The sequence below is a fragment of the Panthera tigris genome, chromosome E3 (genome assembly GCF_018350195.1).
Source record: "Panthera tigris isolate Pti1 chromosome E3, P.tigris_Pti1_mat1.1, whole genome shotgun sequence".
Classification (NCBI taxonomy): Eukaryota; Metazoa; Chordata; class Mammalia; order Carnivora; family Felidae; genus Panthera; species Panthera tigris.
This window is the reverse complement of record NC_056675.1, coordinates 19,565,876-19,591,495: the sequence shown is the minus strand read 5'-3', so window position 1 is coordinate 19,591,495 and position 25,620 is coordinate 19,565,876. Positions and strand designations below refer to the sequence as shown.

The window sequence follows — 25,620 nt, the reverse complement described above, 5'->3', positions numbered from 1 at the left end:
CTGCCTGGCCCTGGAGTCAGGCACCACAACACCACCGTACAATAACCATCTGTCTAGTTATCTGTCTTGTCCACCCGTGAGGACAGACACCCTGTCTGGATGGCTCAATATCCTATCTCAAGTGCCTACTGCAGTGTTTGACACATCGTAGGGGCACAATGAGCTATATCATTGGATAGATGGATACACGGCTGATTAAATAATGAGGATGGGTCCTACGTGAAAGGAGGATGGATGAACGTCTGATACAGGAAGGATGACAACTGGTAGATGGATGATGGATGCATGGCTGGAAGGATGGATGGATGGATGGAAGGAAGGATGGATGGATGGATGGAAGGAAGGATGGATGGATGGATGGAAGGAAGGATGGATGGATGATGGATGGATGGATGGAAGGAAGGATGGATGGATGATGGATGGATGGATGGATGGAAGGATGAATGGAAGGATGGATGATGGGTGGATGGAAGGATGGATGGAAGGAAGGATGGATGGATGATGGATGGATGGAAGGAAAGAAGGATGGACAGATGACCGATGGATGGATGGATGATGGGTAGATGACGGATAATGGATGGATGATGAACGAATGATGGGTGGATGGAAGGGCAAAGAACATTCTCTACTTGGGGGAAAGCTCTAGAATTCCTTCTGGGAAGAGATGAGGCTCTGGTTCAGACCCCAATTCTGCCATTTGCTAGCTCTGTGATCTTGGGCAGGTTACTTCATCTCTGTGACTCTAAGTTCTCTCATCTTTACAATAGGCCTGTTTCCCCAGGCATCTGAGCCCTAGGAGTTGATGTAAAGATAGCTCCAGACACAGGGTAAAGGGTCCCCAGGGGGTCAGGGCAGCATAGGGCCCGGGCTTGAGGGCCTGTCTCCCAAATTTTCCTCCTGCCTGACCCACCCCCACCTCGCCCACCCTCCGGAATCCAGGGCGGCCTGCCAGCCTGGCTCCACCCCGACCCAAACCCCTAGACCCAGCTACACTCTGCTCTCCTTCCTTCCCGAACCTCAGTGTCTGGCCCTGACCCCAGCACACTCAGGCCGTCTCACCTTCAGGTTCCTTGAGGACCCGACAGGGTGGGGCCACGGGGGGCAGCCACAGCCCAGAGAGCAACTGGCCTCCACACACAGCAAGACGACAGGTTCAACAAGCATTTATTGTGGCCCTGCCATGTGCCTGCTGTGTGACCCCCCTCCCCCCTGCGGAGCCAGCGCCGGGAGGCCCCACCCACTCCCTGCCTCGCACGGGGCTCCACACCGCCCGGCCCCTCCTGAACTTCCTGGCCGGCCCTCAGCGGCCGATGACCTTGCCTCTCCTGGCGTCCCAGCTGCACCGAACAGGGCGCCGCATGTGACGGCAGCAAGGGTCAGGAGCTGCTGTCCCAGAGTCGCCGTGCGCAGCCCTGCGCATTCCCTCAGGCCACCCCGGCTCCATTGCCAGGGCCCCGAGCCCCAGACAGCGGTGGGAAGGGTAGGCCTGCGTCTCCCACACAGGCTGGGTCAGTTCACAGCACACGGGCCGGGTCTCCAGGGGCGCCAGACCGGTGGTCTTCTGGCAGGGGGCCGGTTCCGACGACCGTCTGAGGTCCGGGGGCCAGGCTGGGTCACACCCAGTGCCCCAGGACCCAGCACTGACGGTTCAGCTCCGGCATCTCGTGAGCGGAGCTCCGCGGCCAGGAATCTCCCATGTGTGGGTGGTGTCCTGCCAAGAGACGGGGCGGTCAGTGCCGACGGCCGCCCCCCGCCACCCACACACCCGCTGCCCGCCGCGGCACCCTCCTCTCACACTCTCCCCACCCACAGCCCACCCGCTCGTGCCCCTGCCACCTGTCAGCACGCCCGCACCGCCCATCACAGCATCCTCCTCCCCCCTGCCCCCTCGACGCCCCGCTGCCCTCATCCCCATCCACCTGCAGCCCGCAACACCCGCACCCTCCGCCTCACCTGCTCGCTTGTCCACTTCCCAACCTGCCGCCGCGTCCGCTAACTCACCGCCGTGCACCCATCCACCAATGTTCCATCCGCCTGCCCTGTCCCCCCCCCAACCGTCCCGCCCCGCCCCGCCCCCCCGCAACCACCTCTGCACGTACCCGTGTGCCCACCGCCCCGTCAAGCGTCCCTGAGCTACACTGTGTGGGAGGGCGAGAAGGAGAACAGGGTCCGTGACTCCGGCACCGAGGGGGAGGGCCCGGGGGCACCCAAAGCAACTGTGAGCAGCTTCCTGGGCCAAGGCAGCTGGCAGAGACCCCCCCACGCCCCTTCCACCGCCCACTGCTCCCAGGGGCCCCGGGCCAGCGGAAGGCTGGCTGCTCTCGCCCCAACCCGACATGCTCGCTCCTGGGTTTCTCTGGATTCTCGGACGCTCACCGCCTTCTAACACACCAGACCCACCTGCTGAAACGTCCCCATACCTACTGTGCGTCCAACCCCCCAGGCCCGGCTCACGTCTCCCCTCCTACAGGAGGGCCCTGCCATCTCTTTGCCGCCCCTGGGTGTGTCGCTCATCTCGGAGCACACACCCCAAGCGGCAGTCCCCAGCTCCGCCCCCGTCAGGCCCTGAGCGAAGGAGAACGATGGCTTGACCCGTGGCAGATGTTCCCTGACGGATCAGAGCCGGAGGAGCCCGAGAGGGGAAAACAGAGGGAGGAGAGACGGGCCAGCGACCTGGCGTTCGCGGTCTACACCCTACTTGATTCCAGCCTCACAAGCCTGTGAGGTAGCAACCACCCATTTTACAGATGAGGGAACTGAGGCTCAGCGGGCACAAGCAGCAGTCTCGCGATTCACAGCTATGGTAGAGCCGGACTCAATCAAACTTCCGCATTAAAGATGTCTGCTCCGTGTTCTGTGACCCTCGGGGCGCTCCTGGATGCTCAGACATTCCTGTCATCCTTCAGGGTCAGACGGGCCCTTTGTAGCAAGCCCCCCGGAGGTGGGAATTCCTGCTGAGGCCAAGCGCCTGCTTGCACACCTCTTAAGACAGGCAGCTCATTACTCTTCCTGCACCCCCAAAGCAGCTCTATTGGGACGGTCTTCCTCATGACAAAGGCCGGAAGGGAACAAGCAAAGGTGAGGACAGTTGTGCCCATTAGGGGGTGGGGGACGGTTGTGGGTTTTGTTCTGTGTTTTTGCTTTGACTTTTTGGGTTTTTCTTTTTTAATTAAAAAAAGATTTTTTCTAACGTTTATTTTTGAGACAGAGAGAGACAGAGCATGGACGGGGGAGGGGCAGACAGAGAGGGAGACACAGAATCCGAAGCAGGCTCCAGGCTCCGAGCCGTCAGCACAGAGCCCGACACGGGGCTCGAACTCACGGACCATGAGATCGTGACCTGAGCCGAAGTCGGACGCTCAACCGACCGAGCCACCCAGGCGCCCCTGACTTTTTGTTTTCAATATTTTTTAATGCCAGTGCTTTGTAATTTTACCGTATTTTAAAAAGGGTGCGAAATATTTGGCAAACATTCTGGAACCGTTTGGCCTCAGGAAAAACATTTGTTTTGGCCCCAGTCGCCGAAATAGTTGCATTCTTTGGAAGTAAATGCTGCCAAGATTATAGGTGTTTGGATTTTTTTAAAAAAAAAATCTAGAGGCAAGTATTTGATGTGCAGAAAGGTTTGACTGTTTTTCTGAATGAATATTTAAAAGTGATCGTGGCTGCTCCCCGGAGGATTTGCTGGAACAGAGAAGTGATCGTGCATTCCGAAGGAAAAAGGAAGGCCATGATCCCTGCCCTTCCTTGAGTTAAAATCAGGCTCCTTGTCTCCTGGATCCAGAGGCCAAATCACTGAGGACTGGGGCCCTCCTTTCCTCTTCGGCCCCCCGGGAGGGGGTTGGGGCCCAGAGTCATTTACAGTGGAGAGCAGGGATTCTGTCCTCCCCGCGCCTGAGGAGGTCCCCCCCACCGCCACTCCAGGCCACCGTGACCTTCTCTTCCCTTCTCTCAGTCCCTTTACTTTTTGGCTAGTCATCAGCCAGTGTAGGCAGAAGAACACCTTATGCTGTAGACTGCAGAATCCCACCTCAAAATGTCAACGAGGCCCAATCAGATGACATAAATGGGTGAAGCAGCCAGAAGGGGCCATTCTTCAGCTCTGGCCAACTGTTGCCATGGAAAACGGGCCCTCAGATTTTCCAAAAAGTTTAGAGACAATGAAAATCAGAATTTCGTAATAAAATCTCCTGGCTTTAAATAATGACCATGGACACTTTTAAAACCGTCTGTGGGCCAAGTAGCATCTCTCAGGCTGGACTCGGTCCCCACGCACGGGAGGCCATTTCTGACCTCTGACTATTTCCCTGCCTGCATTTTCGTTCCAGGCTCTGTTCCGTGGCTTTACACATTCTGGTCCCTTGGCCCAGTGCCCTTCCCTGCTGTTCTCTGGCTATTGAGTGCCCCATTTGTCTTTCAAAGGCTCCCCGCCCCCCCCCCCCCCCCGCCGGAAGAATTCCATGACCTTATAGGCACAGGCCTCGCTCCCTCCTCTGTGTTCCCACAACACGCTGCAGATCTCTTCTCCCTGGGCTTGTCACTTCGTGTTAATGAGGGTCCCCCCGGCTAACCTGGGGACTCAGTGCAGGCGGGGACCGGGGCTGCTGTCATCCTGGAGCCTTTGGCCGCCAGCACCTGGCCGGGCACAGAGCTAGTCCTGAGCTGACTTTTTATAACAAACGAAGAAACCATGCGGGACGAGGATGGAGCGATTCTTAAGCTTGGAGAAAGGGCTCTGCCTGCCGTTCCTATTCGGAGATGCTGTACGTTACGAGAGGCTCTTTGGTCAGTCTCTCCTTTTTTGGACCCAGGCTGAAGGGGAAAGACTATACTTGCAGTCTGGCAGTCAAAGGTTCAAATCAATGGGGCGCCTGGGTGGCTCAGTCGGTTGAGCATCTGACCCTTGATTTCGGCTCAGGTCATGATCTCACGGCTGTGAGATTGAGCTCCACGTCAGCCTCACCCTGAGCGTGGAGCCTGCTTAACATTTTCTCTCTCCCCATCTCTCTGTCCCCCGCCCCCCATGCTTTCTCTCTCTCAAAATAAAGATTTTTTTTTTGTTCAAATCCAGGCTCCACTGCTTTCAAGCTGTGTCAGCTTTTTTTTTTTTCCAAGCTGTGTGACTTTTGACAAGTGCCTTCTCTCTGAGCCTGCAATGGATGTGGGTTACAAAGGGGTCAGCAGGCCCAGCGGGCCCCCTTGCTAGAAGTCCTTCATTATCTGACTTCGGACAGATGTGGAAATAGCAAAATACCAGCACTAGAGAGGATCTGGATTCAACCACCTCTCTTCACAGATGGGGGAGCCAAGGCTCCAGGGGGTGGTGGGGGGCAGGGGGAGGGGGGAAGAGATCTGTCCAAGGTGCCACTCAGAGGGTTGATAGCAGGTACTGTGTTTTAAATTCCCTTGGAAGCTCCCAGGCTTAGCAGAGTATTTGGCCCAGATGAACATGAACATGTTTAATGTCCTGTCTCTTCGGTCCTAACTTCTCCATCATTCAGTGGAAAATCATTGTCACGAACTCCCTCAAGGCACCTAGATCCCAGGGGATCAGCTCTTAGCTCTGCTGAATTGTGTGCAGTCACATCCTCTGTTCTGGAACGGATTCATTGAGTTGGAAGGGCCCTTTAAAGCCAAGAATGCCGATGCCACCACACAGGTGTCAAAAGGGAAAGGGGGGCACTTATAGGGGATGTAACTTGTCCAAGGTGCTCTGAAGCTGGTAGAGGAATCGATGACGGTGGGCACGTGGCTGGGATTGGCGTTTCTGACCCCACAGCAGCCCAGCCCAGAAGAAACAGAGGAACGCCAACACCCCCGCCCCGTCCCATCAATCCCCCCACATGCACTCTCCAAGGTGCTGAAAGCCTCTCTTCAAGACTCACGGCCCCACCCACGGTCTAACCTCGAACTCTTTCCTCTAGAAAGAGATGGGATTAGGGGAGTGATGAAGAAATGAATCAAGGTTGGCACTGAGGTGTCTGGCTTTGGGGGCCCTTCAGCTAGTGACACTATCATCCCTTTGCAGCTCCTAAAATGTCACCACCTTGGCGAGGGCACTATGACTGCCTCTCCAAGCCAACCCTGCTCCATAAATCTGTATCCTGAGGGCACTTCAGAGACTCTGGCATATTTGGTAATATCCATTTACTTGATTCCTCCCAGTTTCCCCTACGAGGCTCTATGTGACATGAGGACACAGACTAGCTCTGCTGTTCTTACTACTGTGTCCCCAGCACCTAGCCCAATTCCAGGGACGGGATTGATAATGCAGATCTGGGGAGAAGAGCAGGTGTGTGTGAGATCCACGTGGAGGGGAGGCTGGATTGTGTCTACCTTGGGGGCAGCTTGTCTTAGGAGCCCAAATGGGGGCCTCGTCCTTATCCTTGCTGGAGTCCATCTTCTTTTTTTATATATAAAGGTATTTTTTTCTTTGGGTATTTATTTATTTTGAGAGAGAGAGAGAGAGAGAGAGAGCATGTGCACAAGCAGGAGAGGAGCAGGGAGAGAGAGGGATAGAGACAATCCCAAGCAGGCTCTGTGCTGTCAGTGCAGAGCCTGATGCAGGGCTCAAACCCACGAACAGTGAGATCATGACCTGAGCTGCAATCAAGAGTTGGATGCTTAACCAACTGAGCCACCCTACCCCTGGAGTCCATCTTCTGGGGACCCCATGTTTCTTGGGCCATAACATGCTCCTCATCTGTTTTCCACACTTGGGATCAGGTTGAATCCACTTAACCTTCCACCTCTCCCAGGACCACTGATTTCTTCATTCTCTTATCAAACATTTGTTGGGCACCTACTGTGTGTCAGCCTCCATGCTGGGTGCTGGATCTGCACACCTGGGTGAGACATCTGCCAAGTGCTAGTGAGGGAGACAGACACACACCGGAGGAAATGACGAGGGCACACGTGTCCCCAGCTCTCCCAGTGTGGCAGGACCCATTCACTGTGCCTCATGTACACTGGCTCATTTAATCCCCTGAAATATGAGTGACGTGCCATTACTATGCCCATTTTACAGATGAGGAAAGTGAGGCCCAGACAGGCTAAGTCATTTGCCCAAAGTCTCACTGCTGGATTTCAACCCAGGCAGCCTCCAAAGGCCGAGCTTGTAACCACCATAAAACCCCACCTTATAGACATGAGCCTCAGGGCAGGAAAATGCAGAGGTGAACATGTCCACCTCTGGCAGGGGGTGAAGAGGGGCCTGGCTGCCATCCCCAGACCTTTGAACTAGACTTGGAAAGCAACGTGAAGCGCGCAATTCCACTGGTAGGGTTTGTTTTTCGCCAAGCAGAGGAAGGGAACAGGTCTTTTCAGGCAGAAGGAACAGAGTGTGAAATAGGTTCTTGGCAGGTAAATGAGGTTTTCAGGAGGTGTGAAAAGCCTAGCAATGTTGGTGGCGAGCAAGAAGGTCTGTGTGGCTGGAAAGCAGGGTGTACGCGGCTGGCGGGGTGAGGCGTGGAGAGCTGTGGTTGCCAGAGTCGCTGGGTGCCGGGGGGTAAAAGGTCCAGCAATGCCCCCTCAGGGGGACAGGGTTCATCTGCCCCTGGGGTTTGCACCTTATCATCAGACTTCCCTGATGTGGATTCCTCGGCCCTGCCCCAAACCAGGAAAGTGGAATCTCCAGGGATTTCTGTATTTTAACAAGAGCCCCCAGCGTTTCTTAGGACCAGGCGCCCCTGGAGGAACACTGCCCTGGGCAGAAACGGTCATGGACTAAGCTAAATCATTCGCCAGAAGTGTGCTGATGGCCGACAGCAGGCTAGGCACACAGATGTGGTGACGAGGCCCCGTCCTCCTGGTATCTCCATTCTAGTGGGGAGACACTTAGCAAAGACGGATTCCGAGAGGGACGGATGGCGGAGAAACAAAGCGGGGATGGGATGGGGGGCGAGAAGGCCTCTTTGGGAATGTGCAGGAGGGGTTGGCATGGTGCCTGACACCCGCCATGGGAGCCAGCACGGGAGGTTTTGGAGCTTGGGAGGGATGGGGGAGGGGGAGACAGGATCAAAACTGTGTCTTAGGAGGACAGATTGGGGAGGAATTGGCCCTAGAAGCAGCAGTTTCCATCCAGAAGCCACTGAAGAGCCCGACCGAGCGACAAGATGCAAACTCGCTCCCGGCCGCAGCTTCAGAGGGACAGGTGTTGGCTCCGGGCCGAGGACTGCTCAGAATCTGGTCCACAGAGCAGCAAGAAACAGTATCACTTGGGACCCCTTGGGAATGCAGACTCCCAGGCCCCGCCCAGCCCTCTTGAGCCAGAAACTCAGAGACGGGGTCCGGCAATCTGCATTTTAAGGAGCCACCCAGGTGATTCTGGTGTCAGCGCTGGCCTGGATCTCTCAGCCCCCAGTGCCGGGGACTCGGATGTCTCCAGGCTGCACACCTGTCTGGTGCCCAGCGACTTGGCGTTCGTGTTTATTTCAGAAATCTGTCTGTTTCCATTTTAATAAAGGAAGCAGACTTGAGCAGTACGATATTGGATTTGATTTTGATCTAATAAAAATGCCAAGCAGCTCAGGACCCAGGAAAGTCTTCGCCCAAATTCCCTCTGCTATTTTGAGGGCGGCGGCGGCAGAGACCCATCGAGACGGAATTCCCAGAAGCCACCTCTGCACCCGGCAAGTGACAGCCTCTTGCCCAGCCTAGCCTGGCCTTACAGACACACCTGGCAAAATCAAAAGCTTGTCTCGGGCATTGAACCTGACAGCTGCAATCAGCTGCAAACCCCAGTTGCCCCTGAAGGAAAGATGCAGACACCTGGACCGTATGGCAGCATCGCCTCCATCAAATGTCACATCCGATGTGCTCCCGAGCTAGCTGGTGGCACTGCAAAGCCCCAAAGGCAAGTTTCAAAAGCAAATGCCTTCCTCGGGAAAAAGAAACTGTGGCAGAATCCATATCACAGTAGCCCGAGAGAAAAATAGCGACTCCCGGAGCAGTTACGATCACCAAAGGTGCATGGAGTGGCTTAGGGAAAAGCGGCGGCTTGGGCGGGAGGTGGTGGGAGAAACCTGGAGCCAACAATCGAGCACCTGCTGTATGTAACGCACTGTTCTAGACTCTCAGAATGCAGACGCGAGCAAAACAAGACGGGGCACGGTTCCCTGGACCCTGGTTGGGAGAGACAACCAAACAAAAATCAAGCCCGTAAACATAAAAGGTAAGTTCAGAGAGGGACAGGCGCTATGAAGAACAGAAGGCAGGGTGCTACAAGGGCCACCAAGGAAGCTGGTGCGGTCAGGGGAAGCTTCTCCAAGGAAGTGGTCTTCTGGCCGAGCAGTCAAGGCGGGACAAGGTGAGACGTGCGATGAATCAGAGGGAGAGCATGCCAGGCAGAGAGAGTGGCGAGCGCAAAGGCCCTGTGAGGGGGATGCTCTGCATGTTCTAGAAAGAGAGAGGCCAGGGGGGCTGGGGCAGAGCGAGGGAGGGGGGGAGTGAGAAAAGGTGAGGGTGGGAGTTTGGGGGCCGGAAGCAGAGATAGCACTGTACCCGGAGGAAGGGGGAAGATGGCCCCCTGGGCTGGGCTGTATCTGCCAGGGGACCAGAGATCCCAGCAAGTCAGGGTGCCTTTCAGCTCCTCACTTTTTCCACGCCCACAGGGAGAGCCATCACCCCTCCTTCCCAGGGCTGCGAAGTGCTGAGCAGAGACCTGCAAACAGTAAGCCTTTAATAATGTGGGCTCGCTGACGTCCTTCCTCCCCCGCTCCTCCTGCCCGCGTCAGCCCACCACAAAGCCGGAGCAGCTGTTCGGTGCAGAAATATTGCAAAACTCGACCAGGCATTTCCAAAATATTTTCTTGGCCCAAACCCCACTCGCGGCTAAGAGGCTGCATGTTCTGGGGATGGCGTCGTCTCCCCAGACGGCCCGATCAGGCTGCTTTTGTCGCCCGTGAGGTCGGCGAGGACCAAGTCCTCGTGTGGCTGGGCCCTGGGTCCCCGCACCCTGCCCGGCGTCTGTGGGTGGCTGTGCCCAGCCCAGGAGCCACCCACCGACACGGGGCGGCTCACCTGGAGCCAGACAGGCTGGGTGCAAATCCCAGCTCCGCCACTTGCCGGGCCTCGATTTCCCTGCCTGTAAAACGGGACGGTGTTTAGGATCAAATTAGTGGATAAATGTCAAGTTCTCGGAACATACACCGGGGTGACATAGTGTCAGCGGGCCTGGTGGCACCGAGCTCCTCTTGTCGGCTATTTTGGTAACCTAGCCCGGGAAGCGGTGGAGCTGTAGGACCCTACCAAGTTGGATCGCTGCTGGCCAAGTGTCCCCTCCCTGTCCTGCAGCCCGCCCCCAGCCCGAGCCAGAGGAGGCGCCGCGCCTCCGCTGACACGGCGCCCGCGCTGAGCCCGCTTCAGTTCTGGCCACACCACACGGCCATGCTTGGGAGCTGCCCAGTCCGGGAACACACCCCCCCACGTTCCAGAACCCGGCATGGGCCCGGCCCAGAGAAGCATCTTTCCTAAAGATGTGTTGAACAAGTGGAGGAACAAATGACTTTCATGGGACCGCAGCAGCAGCCACCTGAGGGTAATTAAAGTGCCCGAAGCCAAGTCCCCCTCTGACAGCAGATGGGATCTTTCCCTTCCTGGCTTTACTGGAGCCCCCAGTGCCTCCTGTGGCCCCTGGGGTGGACAGCCATCCTCCCCCGCTACCCCGGCTGGGCTACCTGATAAAAGGCACTCCCTGGGAGAAGTGTTATGGGATCCGAGGAGTGGGGATCCGCCGAACCTCCCGGGGGCCGCAGGCAACCCTCCCAAGCCCCTTCCCCACCACCTTCCATGGCTCCTCTGTGACCCCCAAGGCATTAGGATCTGGCTGCTTCGCCGTCCCTCCCCACCCCAGGTGTGCTCCCTAGAGGATCTCATCGGCTTCAACTACCTCCCTTCCCACCCTGCGAGACGCCTCAACCCCACGCAAACCGCACACCACGGCCGCCCCAACCCGTCCTCTCCATACCCGTCGGTCGGGGACGCCAGGCCCTCGATGGCTGGGGCAAACTTCTGCACCTGACTGCCCCGCCCCTCACCTCCAATCAGACAAGCCGATGCTAGGGGTGCCCCCGCGGGGGAACAGGCTGCTGACCTCCAAGTGCGCCAGGGCTCGCCCACCCGCCCCAGCGGAACGCAGGCACCGTGCCCCACCCCCAGCAGCCCTCAACGCCCGAGGGGATCCGCTGTTGAATCTGCGGCCAAAACTCGGACACGTGCGTCCTGCGCCGGCTGCCCGCGTCCCCCCGCGGGGCTCAGGGTGGTCCCCTCCACACTGTGTCCTTCCCTGACGCCCGCCTCTCCCTGCTTAGGCTGCCTCCCCCGCTCCTTCTTGTGTTTTCTGGGCTCACCCAGACAGGGGCTCGCTGCTGAATCCTGATCTCTGGCTCTGCTTCGGGGAGAACCCAAAGGAAGCCATTCGGACAGTTCTGCCAGCAGAGAGTTCCTGAACCCACCCACTTGTATCTTTATTGCCGAAGGTCTGGTCGCCAGCATCGCTGCTTTCCCTGCTGCGGCCACACTGGCCTCCTCCGTTAGTCGGGGACTCTGCATTTGCGAGCTTCTGCCAGAAGGGTCTTCCCCTGGCCGGCCCCTTCTCATTCATCAGGCTCCCCCGCTCCTTCTGAAGCCTGGTCTGTACCTGAGACTGTCGTGTTGGTTCCTGAGTCATTTCTTACTTTCTCTCTCCCCCTAGACGGTGAGCCCCGCAAGGTGGGGGCCTCCGTCTGCTGTCGCTCATGGCTGTGTCTTTGAGGGAACAAATAATGGATTCTCTGCTGGCCGCGGACCTGGTGATTGCATGTGATGCCTGTCTTGGGGAGGAAACGCTGCTTGGGAGATGACATGGGCGCCAGGGCAGGGGTGAGGGCCGTGGGGGCTGGGCTGGGGGGGGAGGGCTTCTGCAGCTCCCCCCACCCTGGGTGTCCTCATTCTTAATTCCGGGGCTTGCTCTTCGAGCCAGACTGGGTCTCCTCCACTCTTTCTTCGTCCTCGGGCTTCAGGGATTGGCCTTTCCTGCCCCCAAGACAGGCCCCGTGGCTTCTTTCCACCCAGAGTTTCCTACCCATTCTACAGGAAGGCATGGGGAGGCCCAGGATCAAGCAGGAGCCGATGGCACTTGCACACGGCCAGGGTTCTCAGCCTTCGTCCGTACTACGTGACTTCTGAGCCCCTCGGAGGGATTTCTGCACCCCCCTGTTATCCCTGAGGTGGGCCCTCCCCAGCCCCCTCCAGGCCCTGGTTCCTGACCCCTTCCTCCAGGAAGCCCTCCACTCCAGCACAGACACCTGGCCTGCAATCTCAGTGTGTGAGCCCAGGGTCCACTGCAGCAACCCCCCCCCCACCGCCCCGTTCCTCAGGCAGATCACTGGCATTCTGGCCACCTCACCGGGCCAGCGCGTCCTTCGGGAGCCCCCAGAGTGAGGACCAGACCTCTCCTCCTCTCCTCCCAGGCCCCTCCCTCCAAGCTGAGCCATTTCTCCTTCAGTTCCCGGGATCTGAGGTCAGACAGACCTGGGTGTAAGCCTCTACTGTCTTAGTGTGAGTCTCCCCCAGCAGACCTTGCGGTAGGGACGGGAGCGTGTGTGATGTTAAGGAGGTGCAGGGTGCACAGAAGGAAGGTGGCCAGCCCCGGGAGGGCTGCGAAACCCACTACCCGGATCTGTCACCCTGCAGGGGACCAGGCCAAACACAGGCCTGGAGGGAGTCCACGCAGGGAGCTCCCCAGGCACTTCCCTCCTTCTGTGATCGCAGGTAGGGGAAGCCCCCTGGCACAGAGATGCAGATACTGGCAGCCGGAGGGCACTGAAACTTCGCTTCCCACAAGCCCTGAGACAGCAGGCATGGACAGCGTCTGCTTGAACTGCTCTGCCACAGGTGGCCAAGCTGTGTGACCTTGAGCAAGCTACCCCACCTCTCTGAGCCTTAATTTCCTCAACTGCAACATGCTCGGGATCAGCAAGCATATGAGATCAGGCATGAAAGGCCCTTGGTAGGGGGGTGAGGTGGGCATCCGGCGGGCTTAGCTGAGATGCTGCCATTTTCACTTTAATCTCACGTTGGCTCCCTCTTCTTCCGTCTGGAACAAGGCCCTCTCTCCTTTCGCCTCCCTTCGCTTTCTGGTTCAGACATTTGTTTTCCTAATGGGTGCCCTAGATTCTGCCGATGGCACCCCCCACAGCCAGGTAGATGAAGACAGTGCACTCTGGCTGCCACACGCCTCCACGGCCCAAATCTTGCCCACTGTCACCTGCCGTCGAGCCCGGAGCCTTCCTCCCTTCCGGACAACCCAACTTGGACTTGAGCTGTGGTTCGCCTGCCTGCCCTTAGGCACCCAGCGTCCCTCTCGCTTTCCCAGCAGCCCACCCCCATGGCGGGAGGGCCACGGCCGCTGCGTGCAGAGGACTTGCTACAGCCCAAGGTGCCGGGCCTCGGTTTCCCCATCTGCGGTGTGTGTCTGCGGGAGCGAGCAGGGGTGCAGGGAGAGGCGGGCCTGGCTCATCTCCGGGGTCCCCTCTCCGCGGATGGCCCACGAATCTATAGCGCAGGCTACTGCAGACGAGGCCACTTACGGGCAGGGTGTCTCTCGTGGCGACAATCTAAGTGAAGGTCCTCCTCCTCGAGCCCATCCCCCTTCTCGAGCCTGGAAAGAAAAGGACCCAAAAGCCTGCGTAAGAAAGAGCGAGCTGAGTTGGCAGAGACCCAGGACCCCGAACAAAGGTACAGTCCTTTCCCCTCGAGAACAACTGTGCAAAGTAACTCTGTGCCACCACCACCCCCCCCCCCCGCCCCGTGGGAGCCTTCCCGCAACCCCCTTAGATGGGCGTCATTATCTCCACTTTGTCGATGGGGAAACGGAGGCACTGGATACTAATGAGACCAGTCAAGCGCCACCAGCTAATAAGTCAGAGGCGGAGCAGGGACGCCAACCCACGTGTTCTCACAAAAAGACGTTCCGCTATGTACACGACAAAAGACTGCGCACAGTTTGATTTAAAAATTATACACTGGGACGCACAAAAGATTATTTGGCAGAATCTATACCAAAAGGCTAACAGGAACTAACCCTAGATAATGAGAATATAGGGATTAAATCTGTAGCCTTATTTTTGCTTCCCTCTATTTCCTGATTTGGGGCCAATGGACTCCTATCAGCTGGGTCTCTTTTCTTAACTAAATCAAAGCACTTCCTCGAGGCACGTCTACGCATAAACAAAGCCCCGGCCCTCCGATTTCTGGCACAGAAGGTTTGGAAGGTGGCTCCTTCCCACCAACGTGTGTGGCTGCCTTCTCCTCTGGCGTCTCAGGATCACTGCAGCTCCAGAGGGGGCTGGCATTGGTGTGGCAGAGAGGCGAAGCACGGAGCAGAGGCTGACGAGGGTCTGGTGGGGGCAGCTGCACACCGAAACCCTCACCCCTGGCCCAGCACTGCTTGGGCCCGAGACTGGGCAGGGCCGTGTTCCCACAATTGCGCTCGCCTCTTTGTAACCCAGATAAATTGCAGAGCTCCGCCTGGTCCAGTCCAGAGGAGCATCACCCTTCCAGGAGCACGGTCTGGTCCCCAGAGGTAGACACAATTCCAATCATTATCATGTCTGCGGGAGAACACCGCCCGTGGCCGTACGTTTTGATATCTTTCCTCAATTCCTTTTTGCCTTTTGCTTGCTTTGCACTCCTCCACTCGCCTCCTCTTTGCACCGATACCCTCGTTTCTCTCATGCAGGGACATCTCCGTCCTCTCCCAGGCAAATGCCCCACCCCTGTTTTCGGATTCCTCCTAGCGAGTTTTATGTCTAGTTGCCCGGTGTGTCCAGATGTGTGGGGCTAGAGAAGGAGACATGGGAAGGTGATGAATGACCAGCGAGCAATGCCAGATGCCTAGTAGAAGGGACAGGAACACTCGTGCACTGATCATTTTGGTTCCCTCAGACTGCTCATTCATTCATTCATTCATTCACTCAACAAGAACTTCCAAAGGACCTGCTCCGTGGAATCTACACCACATGCTGGGTGCACCACAGAAGTGCCTACGTCCCTTCACAGTCTCTGCCCTCAGAGAGCTTCTGATTGGGTAGGAAGGCAGCTTGCACACGAGTCAGAAAATGACAAGTGTTGCGGCGCCTGCTGATGCAGTTAAGTGTGTGTTAAGCATCTGACATTGGCCCAGGTCGTGATCTCGCGGTCCGTGAGTTCGAGCCCCGCGTCGGGCTCTGTGCTGACGGCTCGGAGCCTGGAGCCCGCTTCGGATTCTGTGTCTCCCTCTCTCTCTGCCCCTCCCCCGCTCCCTCTCCGTCTCTCTCTCTCTCTCAAAAATAAATAAACATTAAAAAAAAGAAAGAAAAGAAAATGACAAGTGTTGTATAACGGCACCCAAGATTGCCCACTGTACTGAGGGGCTAGGCCTAGGCTTCCCAGGGAGCAAACTCTGAACACAGTTTTTGTCGTCGTTGTTGTTGTTGTGTTTTGTTTTTTTAACAAATATTTTCTAGGGCCTGGATGGTTCCAGACAGCAGAACAAAGCCCTAAGTGTTAACGCTACAGGAAGGCAGACATCATCGGCAGATAGCCTCGTCAATGCTATGAGAAGGTTCCGTACAAGGAAAAATGTTGTTTTTTTTCTTTTCTTCTCTTTTTTCTTTTCTTTTCTTTTCTGTTCTTCTTTTTTTTCATCCCTAGGAGAAGCATCTTTGTTATTTTCCTGATAGCACAGGCTTATTCCAACAACTATAACTCCCACACAATAGAGCAAAAGTCCCCCTATAATGACACCTCCGTGTGATGGGATCACCACTGTTAGGAGGTTAGTGTATATCTTTCAGAACTTAACTTTTTTTTTTTAACATATATAGTCTCAAATTAAACATGCTTTTCGGGGCGCCTGGGTGGCACAGTCGGTTAAGCGTCCGACTTCAGCCAGGTCACGATCTCGCGGTCCGTGAGTTCGAGCCCCGCGTCAGGCTCTGGGCTGATGGCTCGGAGCCTGGAGCCTGTTTCCGATTCTGTGTCTCCCTCTCTCTCTGCCCCTCCCCCGTTCATGCTCTGTCTCTCTCTGTCCCAAAAATAAATAAAAAACGTTGAAAAAAAAATTTTAAACATGCTTTTGTAACCCGTTTTCTTACCCACAAAAATCTCCAACATCTTTCCACGTCAGTACACGTAAACCTCACTCGTCTGTTTCCTCATATTGTATGTGAAAGAACAGTTAACATTCAGTTCCCTACTGACAGATATTTAGGGTTTTGTCCAGTTTCTCACGCGTCTAACCTGCAAGATGCTAAGCCCCCATCCCCAGAGGTAATCAAGGAGAGAATATCACCATTTGTGAAACTCAAACACTGGATGGAGGCTGGACTGTGTAGCTGAGCCCATCCCTGTCCCAGAGGGCCATCTTTCTGGCCATGTCCAGTGACTCTGGGTCAACAGATGCCTGCCCCGTCCTGTAATAGGCCTTGAACATCCTCCTGCGTTTCACAGCCTTAACCTTGAACCGATTGTTCATCTACCCCAGGCTCCTAGTTCTCATGGCTTCTTATCTTCTGAGATCGTTCTTCACCAGGCCTCATGCTGTGCACCTCTCCTTGGGCTCTGCCGGGACCCTCAGCCCTGGGGAGAGGGGTCAGTGAGCCAAGGAGCTGGTGTTTAAGGAGAGAACCGGCCCCACCCGGTATGGTCCCTCCCCTCCCTGGTCACTCAAACCTCCAGGCCAAGAAGCTCAAAGTGCAATAGTTAACATATCAAAGAACACCTGCCAATTAGTAAGCATTTGCTGGGGCCAGGCCTTGTGCGGGGCTTGGGGGCCACAGGTACCACTCAGAGGGGCCTCTGCCCTTAAGCTCACGTTAATCCTGACTTAACATGCCAAGTTCTAGGCTAGAGAATGTTCATTCAGAAGGTTGGCAGGGTGGACAACTGCCTAGACCAGGTGTTGGCAAACTTCTTCTGTAAAGCTCTGGGTAGTAAATAGTTAATACGTGAGGCCTTTCTGGCCATACGGTCTCTGTCCCGACTACTCAACTGCCCCTGTAGTTTGTAAGCAGCCGCAGACCATGTGTAAACCAAGGGGCGTGTTGTTTAGTAGGTTATTTACAGCAGGTGGTGGGCGAGATTTGGTTTTCGGGAGACAGTGTGCTAACCCCTGGTCTTAACAAGGGTTCTCCACTTGGAGGCCCACCGAAGTCACCCTGGGAGGTTTCAATCACCAGGCGACACTAACGCACAGCCAGGGCTGGAAACCACCTGTTGGGACCAGCAGAGGCTGCTTCGAGGGAGCCCGCCCGCACCTGCCACTGAAGCCGCATGCTGGAGGCCACGGGACCTGCTCACTTCTCAGACAGGGAGCTGGACTCACACAGGTCTGCCTGTCTCTCTGCTGTGCCGTGTGGCCATTCTGGAAAGAGCTGGTTTCCTTGCTCCCACACAGCCCCCTCTACCCGAGTCGTCCATGAAAGTAACAGATTTGCGGGCCCTCGTGAGGGGCTACGGCGTGGCAGCAGTCACGGCACGGGCTGATGGCCCTCCCATAGCCCCCCAGTGCTTCCCAGCAGGAAACACGTGAGGACGAGGAGATGCTTGGGGCACGACTGAGCCCCGCGCCCTGCGGCGAGGAGGGATCGCGGCCGACGGCAGCCCTATTACCAGGCAGCGTGGCCTTGTGCGGCTCACCTGGATCCCATGGTCTAGCGGTTTCTATGTGGCAACGGGCACACAGCGGTAAGCATGAGCACACTGCCCCGCTGGCGAGTGCGGAGCCCGGAGCCTGGCACCTGACGCAGTGAGGACGCCAGACAGGTTCACCACCACTGCTCGTAAACCTGCTTAATCGTTCTTCCCCGGTACGCTTTGGAGTCCGAGAGAAGAGGGAGGGTGGCATCTCGCTCATTCCCCACTTGGAGGCCTCAGGGTCTAGCCGAGCGTTTGGTTAGCCGGGAAGGAAGGGAGAGAGGAGGCGCACAGACGGCTCGAGGCTGAGATCAGCCCACGTGGGGAGCATCCAAGGTGCTGAGTGGAAAGGAGAGAACTTTCCACCGTGCGGAAAGGAGAGAAACCATGGCAAACGGCACCAGGTGACAATTACATTTGACCTGACCTGTGATTTCCTGGAGGAAATATTATGTGCTTTCTGGAGACAGGCTTTTTTTTCTTTTTTAAACGGTGGTGTGAGAAATTACCCACAAATCCCAGTAAGGGCCTTGCTGGGGAAATGGGGGGTGCTGGGACCGAAGCAGTGCTCAGAAGGGTGGGCGGCGGGTGGGGGGAGGGGCAGCGAACCCCCCCCCCCCCCATGCGCTTCCCTCTGCGGGTGCTGGGCGTCTCTTCTATGAGCTACTTGAGTCTCGACATGTCCCGATCGCCTGTGAGTCTTGATTTCCTCCTCTGGTCAATGGGCAGAAGAAGGTTACCTCTCGAGGCGGCTTCGGGATTAGCTGAAGGATTCCATGTAAAGCGCTGTGTAGAGTTCTTCCCGATACCGTTATGACGATGGTCGCCAGCGCCCTCATCCCCCGGGGACTTTACGGCCTGTCCCTCTGTGACTTCACCTCATAGCCCCTGGCGTGGAAGGATGGTGCTCACCAATCCCCGCCCCTCAAAAGGAGCCACACACCCCTTCCCTCCTTCCATGCCATCAGTCAGACCTGAGCCACGTGCTGCCACAGGAAAGGGGTGTTTTGGAAAAAGCAGGGAAAAGGCTTCAAGGCATCAGGTATGTCTGGATTCAGAGCAGAGGGCACCCACAGGAGGAGCAGGAGGAGGAGGAGGAAGAGGGGGAGGAGGAGGAGGGGGAGCGGGAGGAGGGGGACTAGAAAGGGGAGGAAGAGGAGGAGGAGGAAGAGGGGGAGGAGGAGGAGGGGGAGGAGGAGGAGGGGGAGCGGGAGGAGGGGGACTAGAAAGGGGAGGAAGAGGAGGAGGAGGAGGGGGAGCGGGAGGAGGGGGACTAGAAAGGGGAGGAAGAGGAGGAGGAGGAGGGGGAGCGGGAGGAGGGGGACTAGAAAGGGGAGGAAGAGGAGGAGGAGGAGGGGGAGGAGGAGGAGGGGGACTAGAAAGGGGAGGAAGAGGAGGAGGAGGAGGGGGAGCGGGAGGAGGGAGACTAGAAAGGGGAGGAAGAGGAGGAGGAGGAGGGGGAGCGGGAGGAGGGGGACTAGAAAGGGGAGGAAGAGGAGGAGGAGGAGGGGGGAGCGGGAGGAGGGGGACTAGAAAGGGGAGGAAGAGGAGGAGGAGGAGGGGGAGGAGGAGGAGGGGGACTAGAAAGGGGAGGAAGAGGAGGAGGAGGAGGGGGGAGCGGGAGGAGGGAGACTAGAAAGGGGAGGAAGAGGAGGAGGAGGAGGGGGAGGAGGAGGAGGGGGACTAGAAAGGGGAGGAAGAGGAGGAGGAGGAGGGGGAGCGGGAGGAGGGGGACTAGAAAGGGGAGGAAGAGGAGGAGGAGGAGGGGGAGGAGGAGGAGGGGGACTAGAAAGGGGAGGAAGAGGAGGAGGAGGAGGGGGAGCGGGAGGAGGGAGACTAGAAAGGGGAGGAAGAGGAGGAGGAGGAGGGGGAGCGGGAGGAGGGGGACTAGAAAGGGGAGGAAGAGGAGGAGGAGGAGGGGGAGCGGGAGGAGGGGGACTAGAAAGGGGAGGAAGAGGAGGAGGAGGAGGGGGAGCGGGAGGAGGGGGACTAGAAAGGGGAGGAAGAGGAGGAGGAGGAGGGGGAGGAGGAGGAGGGGGACTAGAAAGGGGAGGAAGAGGAGGAGGAGGAGGGGGAGCGGGAGGAGGGGGACTAGAAAGGGGAGGAAGAGGAGGAGGAGGAGGGGGAGCGGGAGGAGGGGGACTAGAAAGGGGAGGAAGAGGAGGAGGAGGAGGGGGAGCGGGAGGAAGGGGACTAGAAAGGGGAGGAAGAGGAGGAGGAGGAGGGGGAGCGGGAGGAGGGGGACTAGAAAGGGGAGGAAGAGGAGGAGGAGGAGGGGGAGCGGGAGGAGGGGGACTAGAAAGGGGAGGAAGAGGAGGAGGAGGAGGGGGAGGAGGAGGAGGGGGACTAGAAAGGGGAGGAAGAGGAGGAGGAGGAAGAGGGGGAGGAGGAGGAGGGGGAGGAGGAGGAGGGGGAGCGGGAGGAGGGGGACTAGAAAGGGGAGGAAGAGGAGGAGGAGGAAGAGGGGGAGGAGGAGGAGGGGGAGGAGGAGGAGGGGGAGCGGGAGGAGGGGGACTAGAAAGGGGAGGAAGAGGAGGAGGAGGAGGGGGAGCGGGAGGAGGGGGACTAGAAAGGGGAGGAAGAGGAGGAGGAGGAGGGGGAGCGGGAGGAGGGGGACTAGAAAGGGGAGGAAGAGGAGGAGGAGGAGGGGGAGCGGGAGGAGGGGGACTAGAAAGGGGAGGAAGAGGAGGAGGAGGAGGGGGAGCGGGAGGAGGGGGACTAGAAAGGGGAGGAAGAGGAGGAGGAGGAGGGGGAGCGGGAGGAGGGGGACTAGAAAGGGGAGGAAGAGGAGGAGGAGGAGGGGGAGGAGGAGGAGGGGGACTAGAAAGGGGAGGAAGAGGAGGAGGAGGAAGAGGGGGAGGAGGAGGAGGGGGAGGAGGAGGAGGGGGAGCGGGAGGAGGGGGACTAGAAAGGGGAGGAAGAGGAGGAGGAGGAAGAGGGGGAGGAGGAGGAGGGGGAGGAGGAGGAGGGGGAGCGGGAGGAGGGGGACTAGAAAGGGGAGGAAGAGGAGGAGGAGGAGGGGGAGCGGGAGGAGGGGGACTAGAAAGGGGAGGAAGAGGAGGAGGAGGAGGGGGGAGCGGGAGGAGGGGGACTAGAAAGGGGAGGAAGAGGAGGAGGAGGAGGGGGAGCGGGAGGAGGGGGACTAGAAAGGGGAGGAAGAGGAGGAGGAGGAGGGGGGAGCGGGAGGAGGGGGACTAGAAAGGGGAGGAAGAGGAGGAGGAGGAGGGGGAGGAGGAGGAGGGGGACTAGAAAGGGGAGGAAGAGGAGGAGGAGGAGGGGGAGCGGGAGGAGGGAGACTAGAAAGGGGAGGAAGAGGAGGAGGAGGAGGGGGAGCGGGAGGAGGGGGACTAGAAAGGGGAGGAAGAGGAGGAGGAGGAGGGGGAGCGGGAGGAGGGGGACTAGAAAGGGGAGGAAGAGGAGGAGGAGGAGGGGGAGGAGGAGGAGGGGGACTAGAAAGGGGAGGAAGAGGAGGAGGAGGAGGGGGAGCGGGAGGAGGGAGACTAGAAAGGGGAGGAAGAGGAGGAGGAGGAGGGGGAGCGGGAGGGGAGGAGGGGGAAGAGGAGGCAAGGAGCCTTCTGCCCCAGAAGAGACAGAGTCTTCCCAAAGTGGGGACAAGGAGAGTCAGAGCAGAAACTCACAGTGAGTCGATGCTGTGGCTGGTGCCCAGTGAATGAGCCCCGGGGAAGGGTGACAGGAACCGCGGTACCCGCTCTCACTTGCTGGCGCAGGTTAACCCTGGCCCAAGAGCCCTGCTTTGCGGCATTGGTGACTACTCCCGGCGTGGCTGATCTGAAGGGACCGGTGTGACATCACTGACCACGAAGCACATCGGCTCCAGCCCCGCGGCTGGCTAGCGGCAGGACTGCGCGTGAACTCAGGTTTATCGGTCCTCGTATCTTGAGTGTTTCTCCGTGTCCTACAGGGATTCTCAGCCGCACCCCACCCCCTCCCGCCCCACCGGGTGGTACCTGCCCCACCTGCGTTGCGAGGTCCTACAGGCAAGTGAGGCCGATGTCCCGCCTCCTCAGGAGGCCCCAGTACCTGCCCGCTTAATTCCAGGGCCAAACGTGGCCACAGCAGGTCAAGTCGCCACAGCCAGGGGCTCTGCCAGGCCTTCCCTCTGCTGTGGCAGGAGCCCCGGGGCCTCTCCAGCACAGCCCTTCCAGAATATCCTCCCTCCCCTGTGACCTTGTTGTGCCATCCTCAAAGCCGGCCCCTCTCTCGCCGTGCCCGGGTTGGCTTCTGTTTTCCGAGCCACCAGCCACTTCCAGGTATGAACTGGTACGTACGTTTCCCCCTCAATCTTCAATCTACCTTGGACCAAGTTTTTGAAATAAAATACAATAAAAATGAGTTACTAGAAAATGAAACGGGGAAAACCACATACGAAGAGCAAGCTCGGGTGTCCCAGCAGCCCCTTCCTTCCTTCCTGCCTTCCTGCCTTCCTGCCTGTTGTTGAGAGAGCTTGTGCGTGCTCGAGCAGGGGGCAGGGGCAGAGGGAGACAGAGAGAAAATCCCAAGCAGGCTCTGTGCCATCAGCGTGGAGCTGGACTCGGGGCTTGATTCCACGACGCCGGGATCGTGACCTGAGCCGGAATCAAGAGTCGGATGCTCAACCGACTGAGCCACCCAGGCCCCCGGGCAACCTCCACTTTCTGCGAGAGCCTCCAAACTTGGACCTCAACTCCTGTCCTCACGTCACTGTGGATGTCTGCAAATGGGCACTGGTTCGGGGGCCACACTCTGAGTGCTGCTGGGGTGCGGGGCCTTCCTTTACCCGCTGGCCACGTCCGCCTCCTGAGTCACACGTGGGCCGCCTCTGCTCTGTGCTCCGGCCCCCGTGTTTCCTGGACTTAGTAGTGCCCACCAGTCACCGGAGCGGCTGGTTAAAACGCACATTAGGGTTCGGCAGGTATGGGGCGGGGCCTGAGATGCCGCATTCTAGCAGGTTCCCAGGCGAGGCTGATGCCGTTGGCCTGGGATCACATCTGAGGAGCCAGTCGCCGGACCCTTGGCTTTGGGAGCGTGTGGGGCTCCGCTAAGCTTCGTCCCGGTCGCCCTCTGCATCCTAGGCTGCGGCCCAGCGGACCAGGCCTCCAGGGTCCTCCCCATAGTCCTGGCCACACATGGGCATCACCAAAGAGCTGGGAGCAGTGCCGGTGGGGCAGGAGGGCGCCGGGGGCTGAGGGGGGAGCCTAGCCAGCTCCCTCCCGCTTCTCATGTCCCCTCCAGCTGGCTGTTATTTAGGAGAAACACGTGGGAGTTCAGGGAGCGGCCGTTCCTTCCAGATGTTCTCCCCGCTCCCCTTCGATCGTTTTCCACTTCAAGGGCCCATCTGTGCGCTTAGCTTTCTTTTCACGCACCGGCGGCCGGCGGCCTAATCGTGGAGCCGGGCGGGGGTCCTGCAGTGTCCACGGGGCCACCTCCAATTTCTGGGCATCACACTCCTCTCCAGAATACACGGTGATTTCAAAGGACCCCAACAAAGAGTAAGGAAGCGTAAGGCGCACTGCTGGCCGTGGAAACAGCCGGGTGAGAGGATGTCGTGCCTGAATGGGTCTCAGAGGCTAAATATCGGGGGACAGTCGCGGAGGACAAAGGACACCGTGATTCTGAAATGATCCATGTGCACTGGAATAAAAGGCTGGAATTACAAGAAACGTCGGCAAACCGATGACCACAAATGGGAAATTAAGATTCCACAACGTCTTATCAAAAGCGCCATTCCAAAATGGGGGCAATAAATGAGTTTTTCCAAATGATGCCTTTTTTTTGCTCTTCCCATCTCGTGAGTGGTATCATCATGATGCGAAAGACACATTTGGAAAACAACGGAAAAGATAAATAGCCACGTAGCCAACGCCTTCCCTGATGGTTACGTGCAGTTGGCAATTTTTTTTCCTCTCCAGTCTCTCCGATACTAGGGTTTTAAGTGAGACCTCTGGAGAAGAGCGCCTTGAGATTATTTTCAGAACCACATGGGTGAGAAATTGCGACTTAGGAAAAAAAAACGAATGATCTCTAGCACAAAGTGGAACCTCCACCTCACCTTCAACGGCCTCTTGGGGGCTCCGGGAGCCCTGTGGTGCCCTCTAAGCCCCTCCGTCGGCCTACAGGGCGGTGGGCACACCTGAGGCGGGGTGCTGTTCAGCTCAGCCAGGGAAACAGGGGGAAATCGCACGTTCTGCCCATCAGACTGGTGGGCGGTTTAAAACAGGTGAGCGGACAGGCGTCCCTGCCCCGTGGACCTTGCTGAGTACCTGCGGGCTTAGAACTGAGTGCAGCGGGGGACGGTTCACCAGGCTGTTACAGGACAGATGGGGGTTTGCGCAGCTCAGGGTCAAGGCCGGAGGCACCACCTGAAGGCTGGACCTCGACACAGCAGAGTGGGGGGCACTCCGGGCAGAGAGGACGGCAGTCCGGCAGCTACCTGCAGGCAGGGGAACCATGTGGCTGGGGGACTGCGAGGGCCCAGGGGGTGCTGCACACAGGGGAAGGGGACCGGGGTCCTCAGCGAAGCTAGGCAGTGGCCGCATAGGTGATGGCAAGAAGCTATCGGGAAATGGAGAGGTGTTTTAGGCAGAAAGCTGGGGGCAGAGGTGCCCGGAGGCTAGGAGTGCAGAGAAGGGGAGGGGGTGGGCTGACGGCAGGGGTGAGGCCAGATGCAGGAAGACCACGCAGGGCCCGCAGGGGTCTGGCTCGAATACGCCGGACCAGGAGGCAGAGAGATGCGGCAAAAGACCGGGTTTGGAGGAGACCATCGTGAGTCGGTCCTGGCCCTGCTGATTTTAGGTGCTTTTGAGAATCCGAAGTAGCAGGAACAAAGAGGCAGATGGATATGGAGTGAGGCGGTCTGGGGTTGACTAAGAGTGTGGGAGTCCTGGCACATGTGCGGCCACTGAGGCTCACGTCAACTGAGGACAGAAGAGGGCCTAGAAGGAGCCCTGGGAGCATTGCCATTTAACAGAACGGGGGCGGGGGAGGGGAGTGGGTGGGGCCGAGGGAGGAGGGTGCGTGCTGAGCGTCAGGGCCCCTGGGAGCTGTTTGGGGGTGGGGGTGGGGGGCAAAGGGCAGACTGCAGGGGGCTGTGCGGTGAGAGAGAGATGACGAAGTGGACACAGACCTTTCCGAGAGCTTCCCTACAACAGATGGGAGAGCAGAAAGCACAGAGCCCCCTCTGCACCGGGCAGGGGGATGGGCCAAAGTGGGGCTCAGCCCCTCGACGGTGCGGGAGTCGTTCATGCCCGGGCCCATCTCCCCCCACCCCCCCCCCCCACCCCGGCTTGGCATCGAGCCGCTCCGTGTCTGCCTCCAGGGACCAGCGAGGGCTGGGCCCCGGGAAGCAGGCCTGGGGAGGGCTCCCAGCCCACACTGTCGCCCCCGCACTGTGGGAGGAGGAGAGAGATCGGGGATCCAGGTCCAACTCCCACTCCTAAGTCAACCAAACTGCTCAGCTTTTCCTAAATACGTTTGTGTGCCCCCCCCACCCCCACCCCATCGCCAGCTTTTGCTCATGCTGCTGCCTGAGCCTGAGAACGCCTTCTCTCACCCACCGCCCTCTGGCCGCTGAGCGCTGCACGTGTCTTTCAAAACTTGGCTCAAGGGCCTCATCTCTGAAAGCCCTTCTATCTTCTAGCTCCCGGGGATGGGCCCAGGCCCTCGGCCTGCCGTCACCTCCAAGAGACCCCATGCTTGGGGTGCTCACTAGACGCCGAGGCAGGGGCAAGGCGGGCGATGGAGAGCCCGGAGGCCTCCCCGGGGGCACCTGCTCCTCCCTCCAGCCCACAGACACCACGCAAGAACAGGGGCCCAGCGAGGCCAGACCCTCCGCTTTCTCGTGAGAAGCAAACCCCTGGATGTTTTAACGTGAACTCTCCTGATTTTTACAACTCAGCCGAAATCGAAAAATGTGGAAACCACCCCGGGGGACCAAACAAAGCACGTCTTTCTGCTGAGTTCTCCAGC

At 58.2% G+C, this 25,620-nt stretch overlaps 1 protein-coding gene across 6 annotated transcripts in view; it reads right to left on the bottom strand.

The window, feature by feature from the left end:
- Positions 1-1,160: 1,160 nt before the first annotated feature.
- Positions 1,161-25,620, bottom strand: part of GSG1L (GSG1 like) — a 207,833-nt gene continuing 183,373 nt past the window's right edge. For 5 of the 6 annotated variants that reach the window (XM_042971343.1, XM_042971345.1, XM_042971346.1 and 2 more), the window contains 2 exons: positions 13,569-13,639; positions 1,161-1,711 (listed from right to left, as the gene is read on the bottom strand). In XM_042971343.1, the coding sequence (XP_042827277.1) occupies positions 1,614-1,711; positions 13,569-13,639 (169 nt within the window). In that variant the 3' untranslated portion in view covers positions 1,161-1,613. Of the gene's footprint in view, positions 1,712-13,568; positions 13,640-25,620 lie in introns of those variants that run through there. The other variant, XR_006212352.1, reaches the window with a different exon arrangement.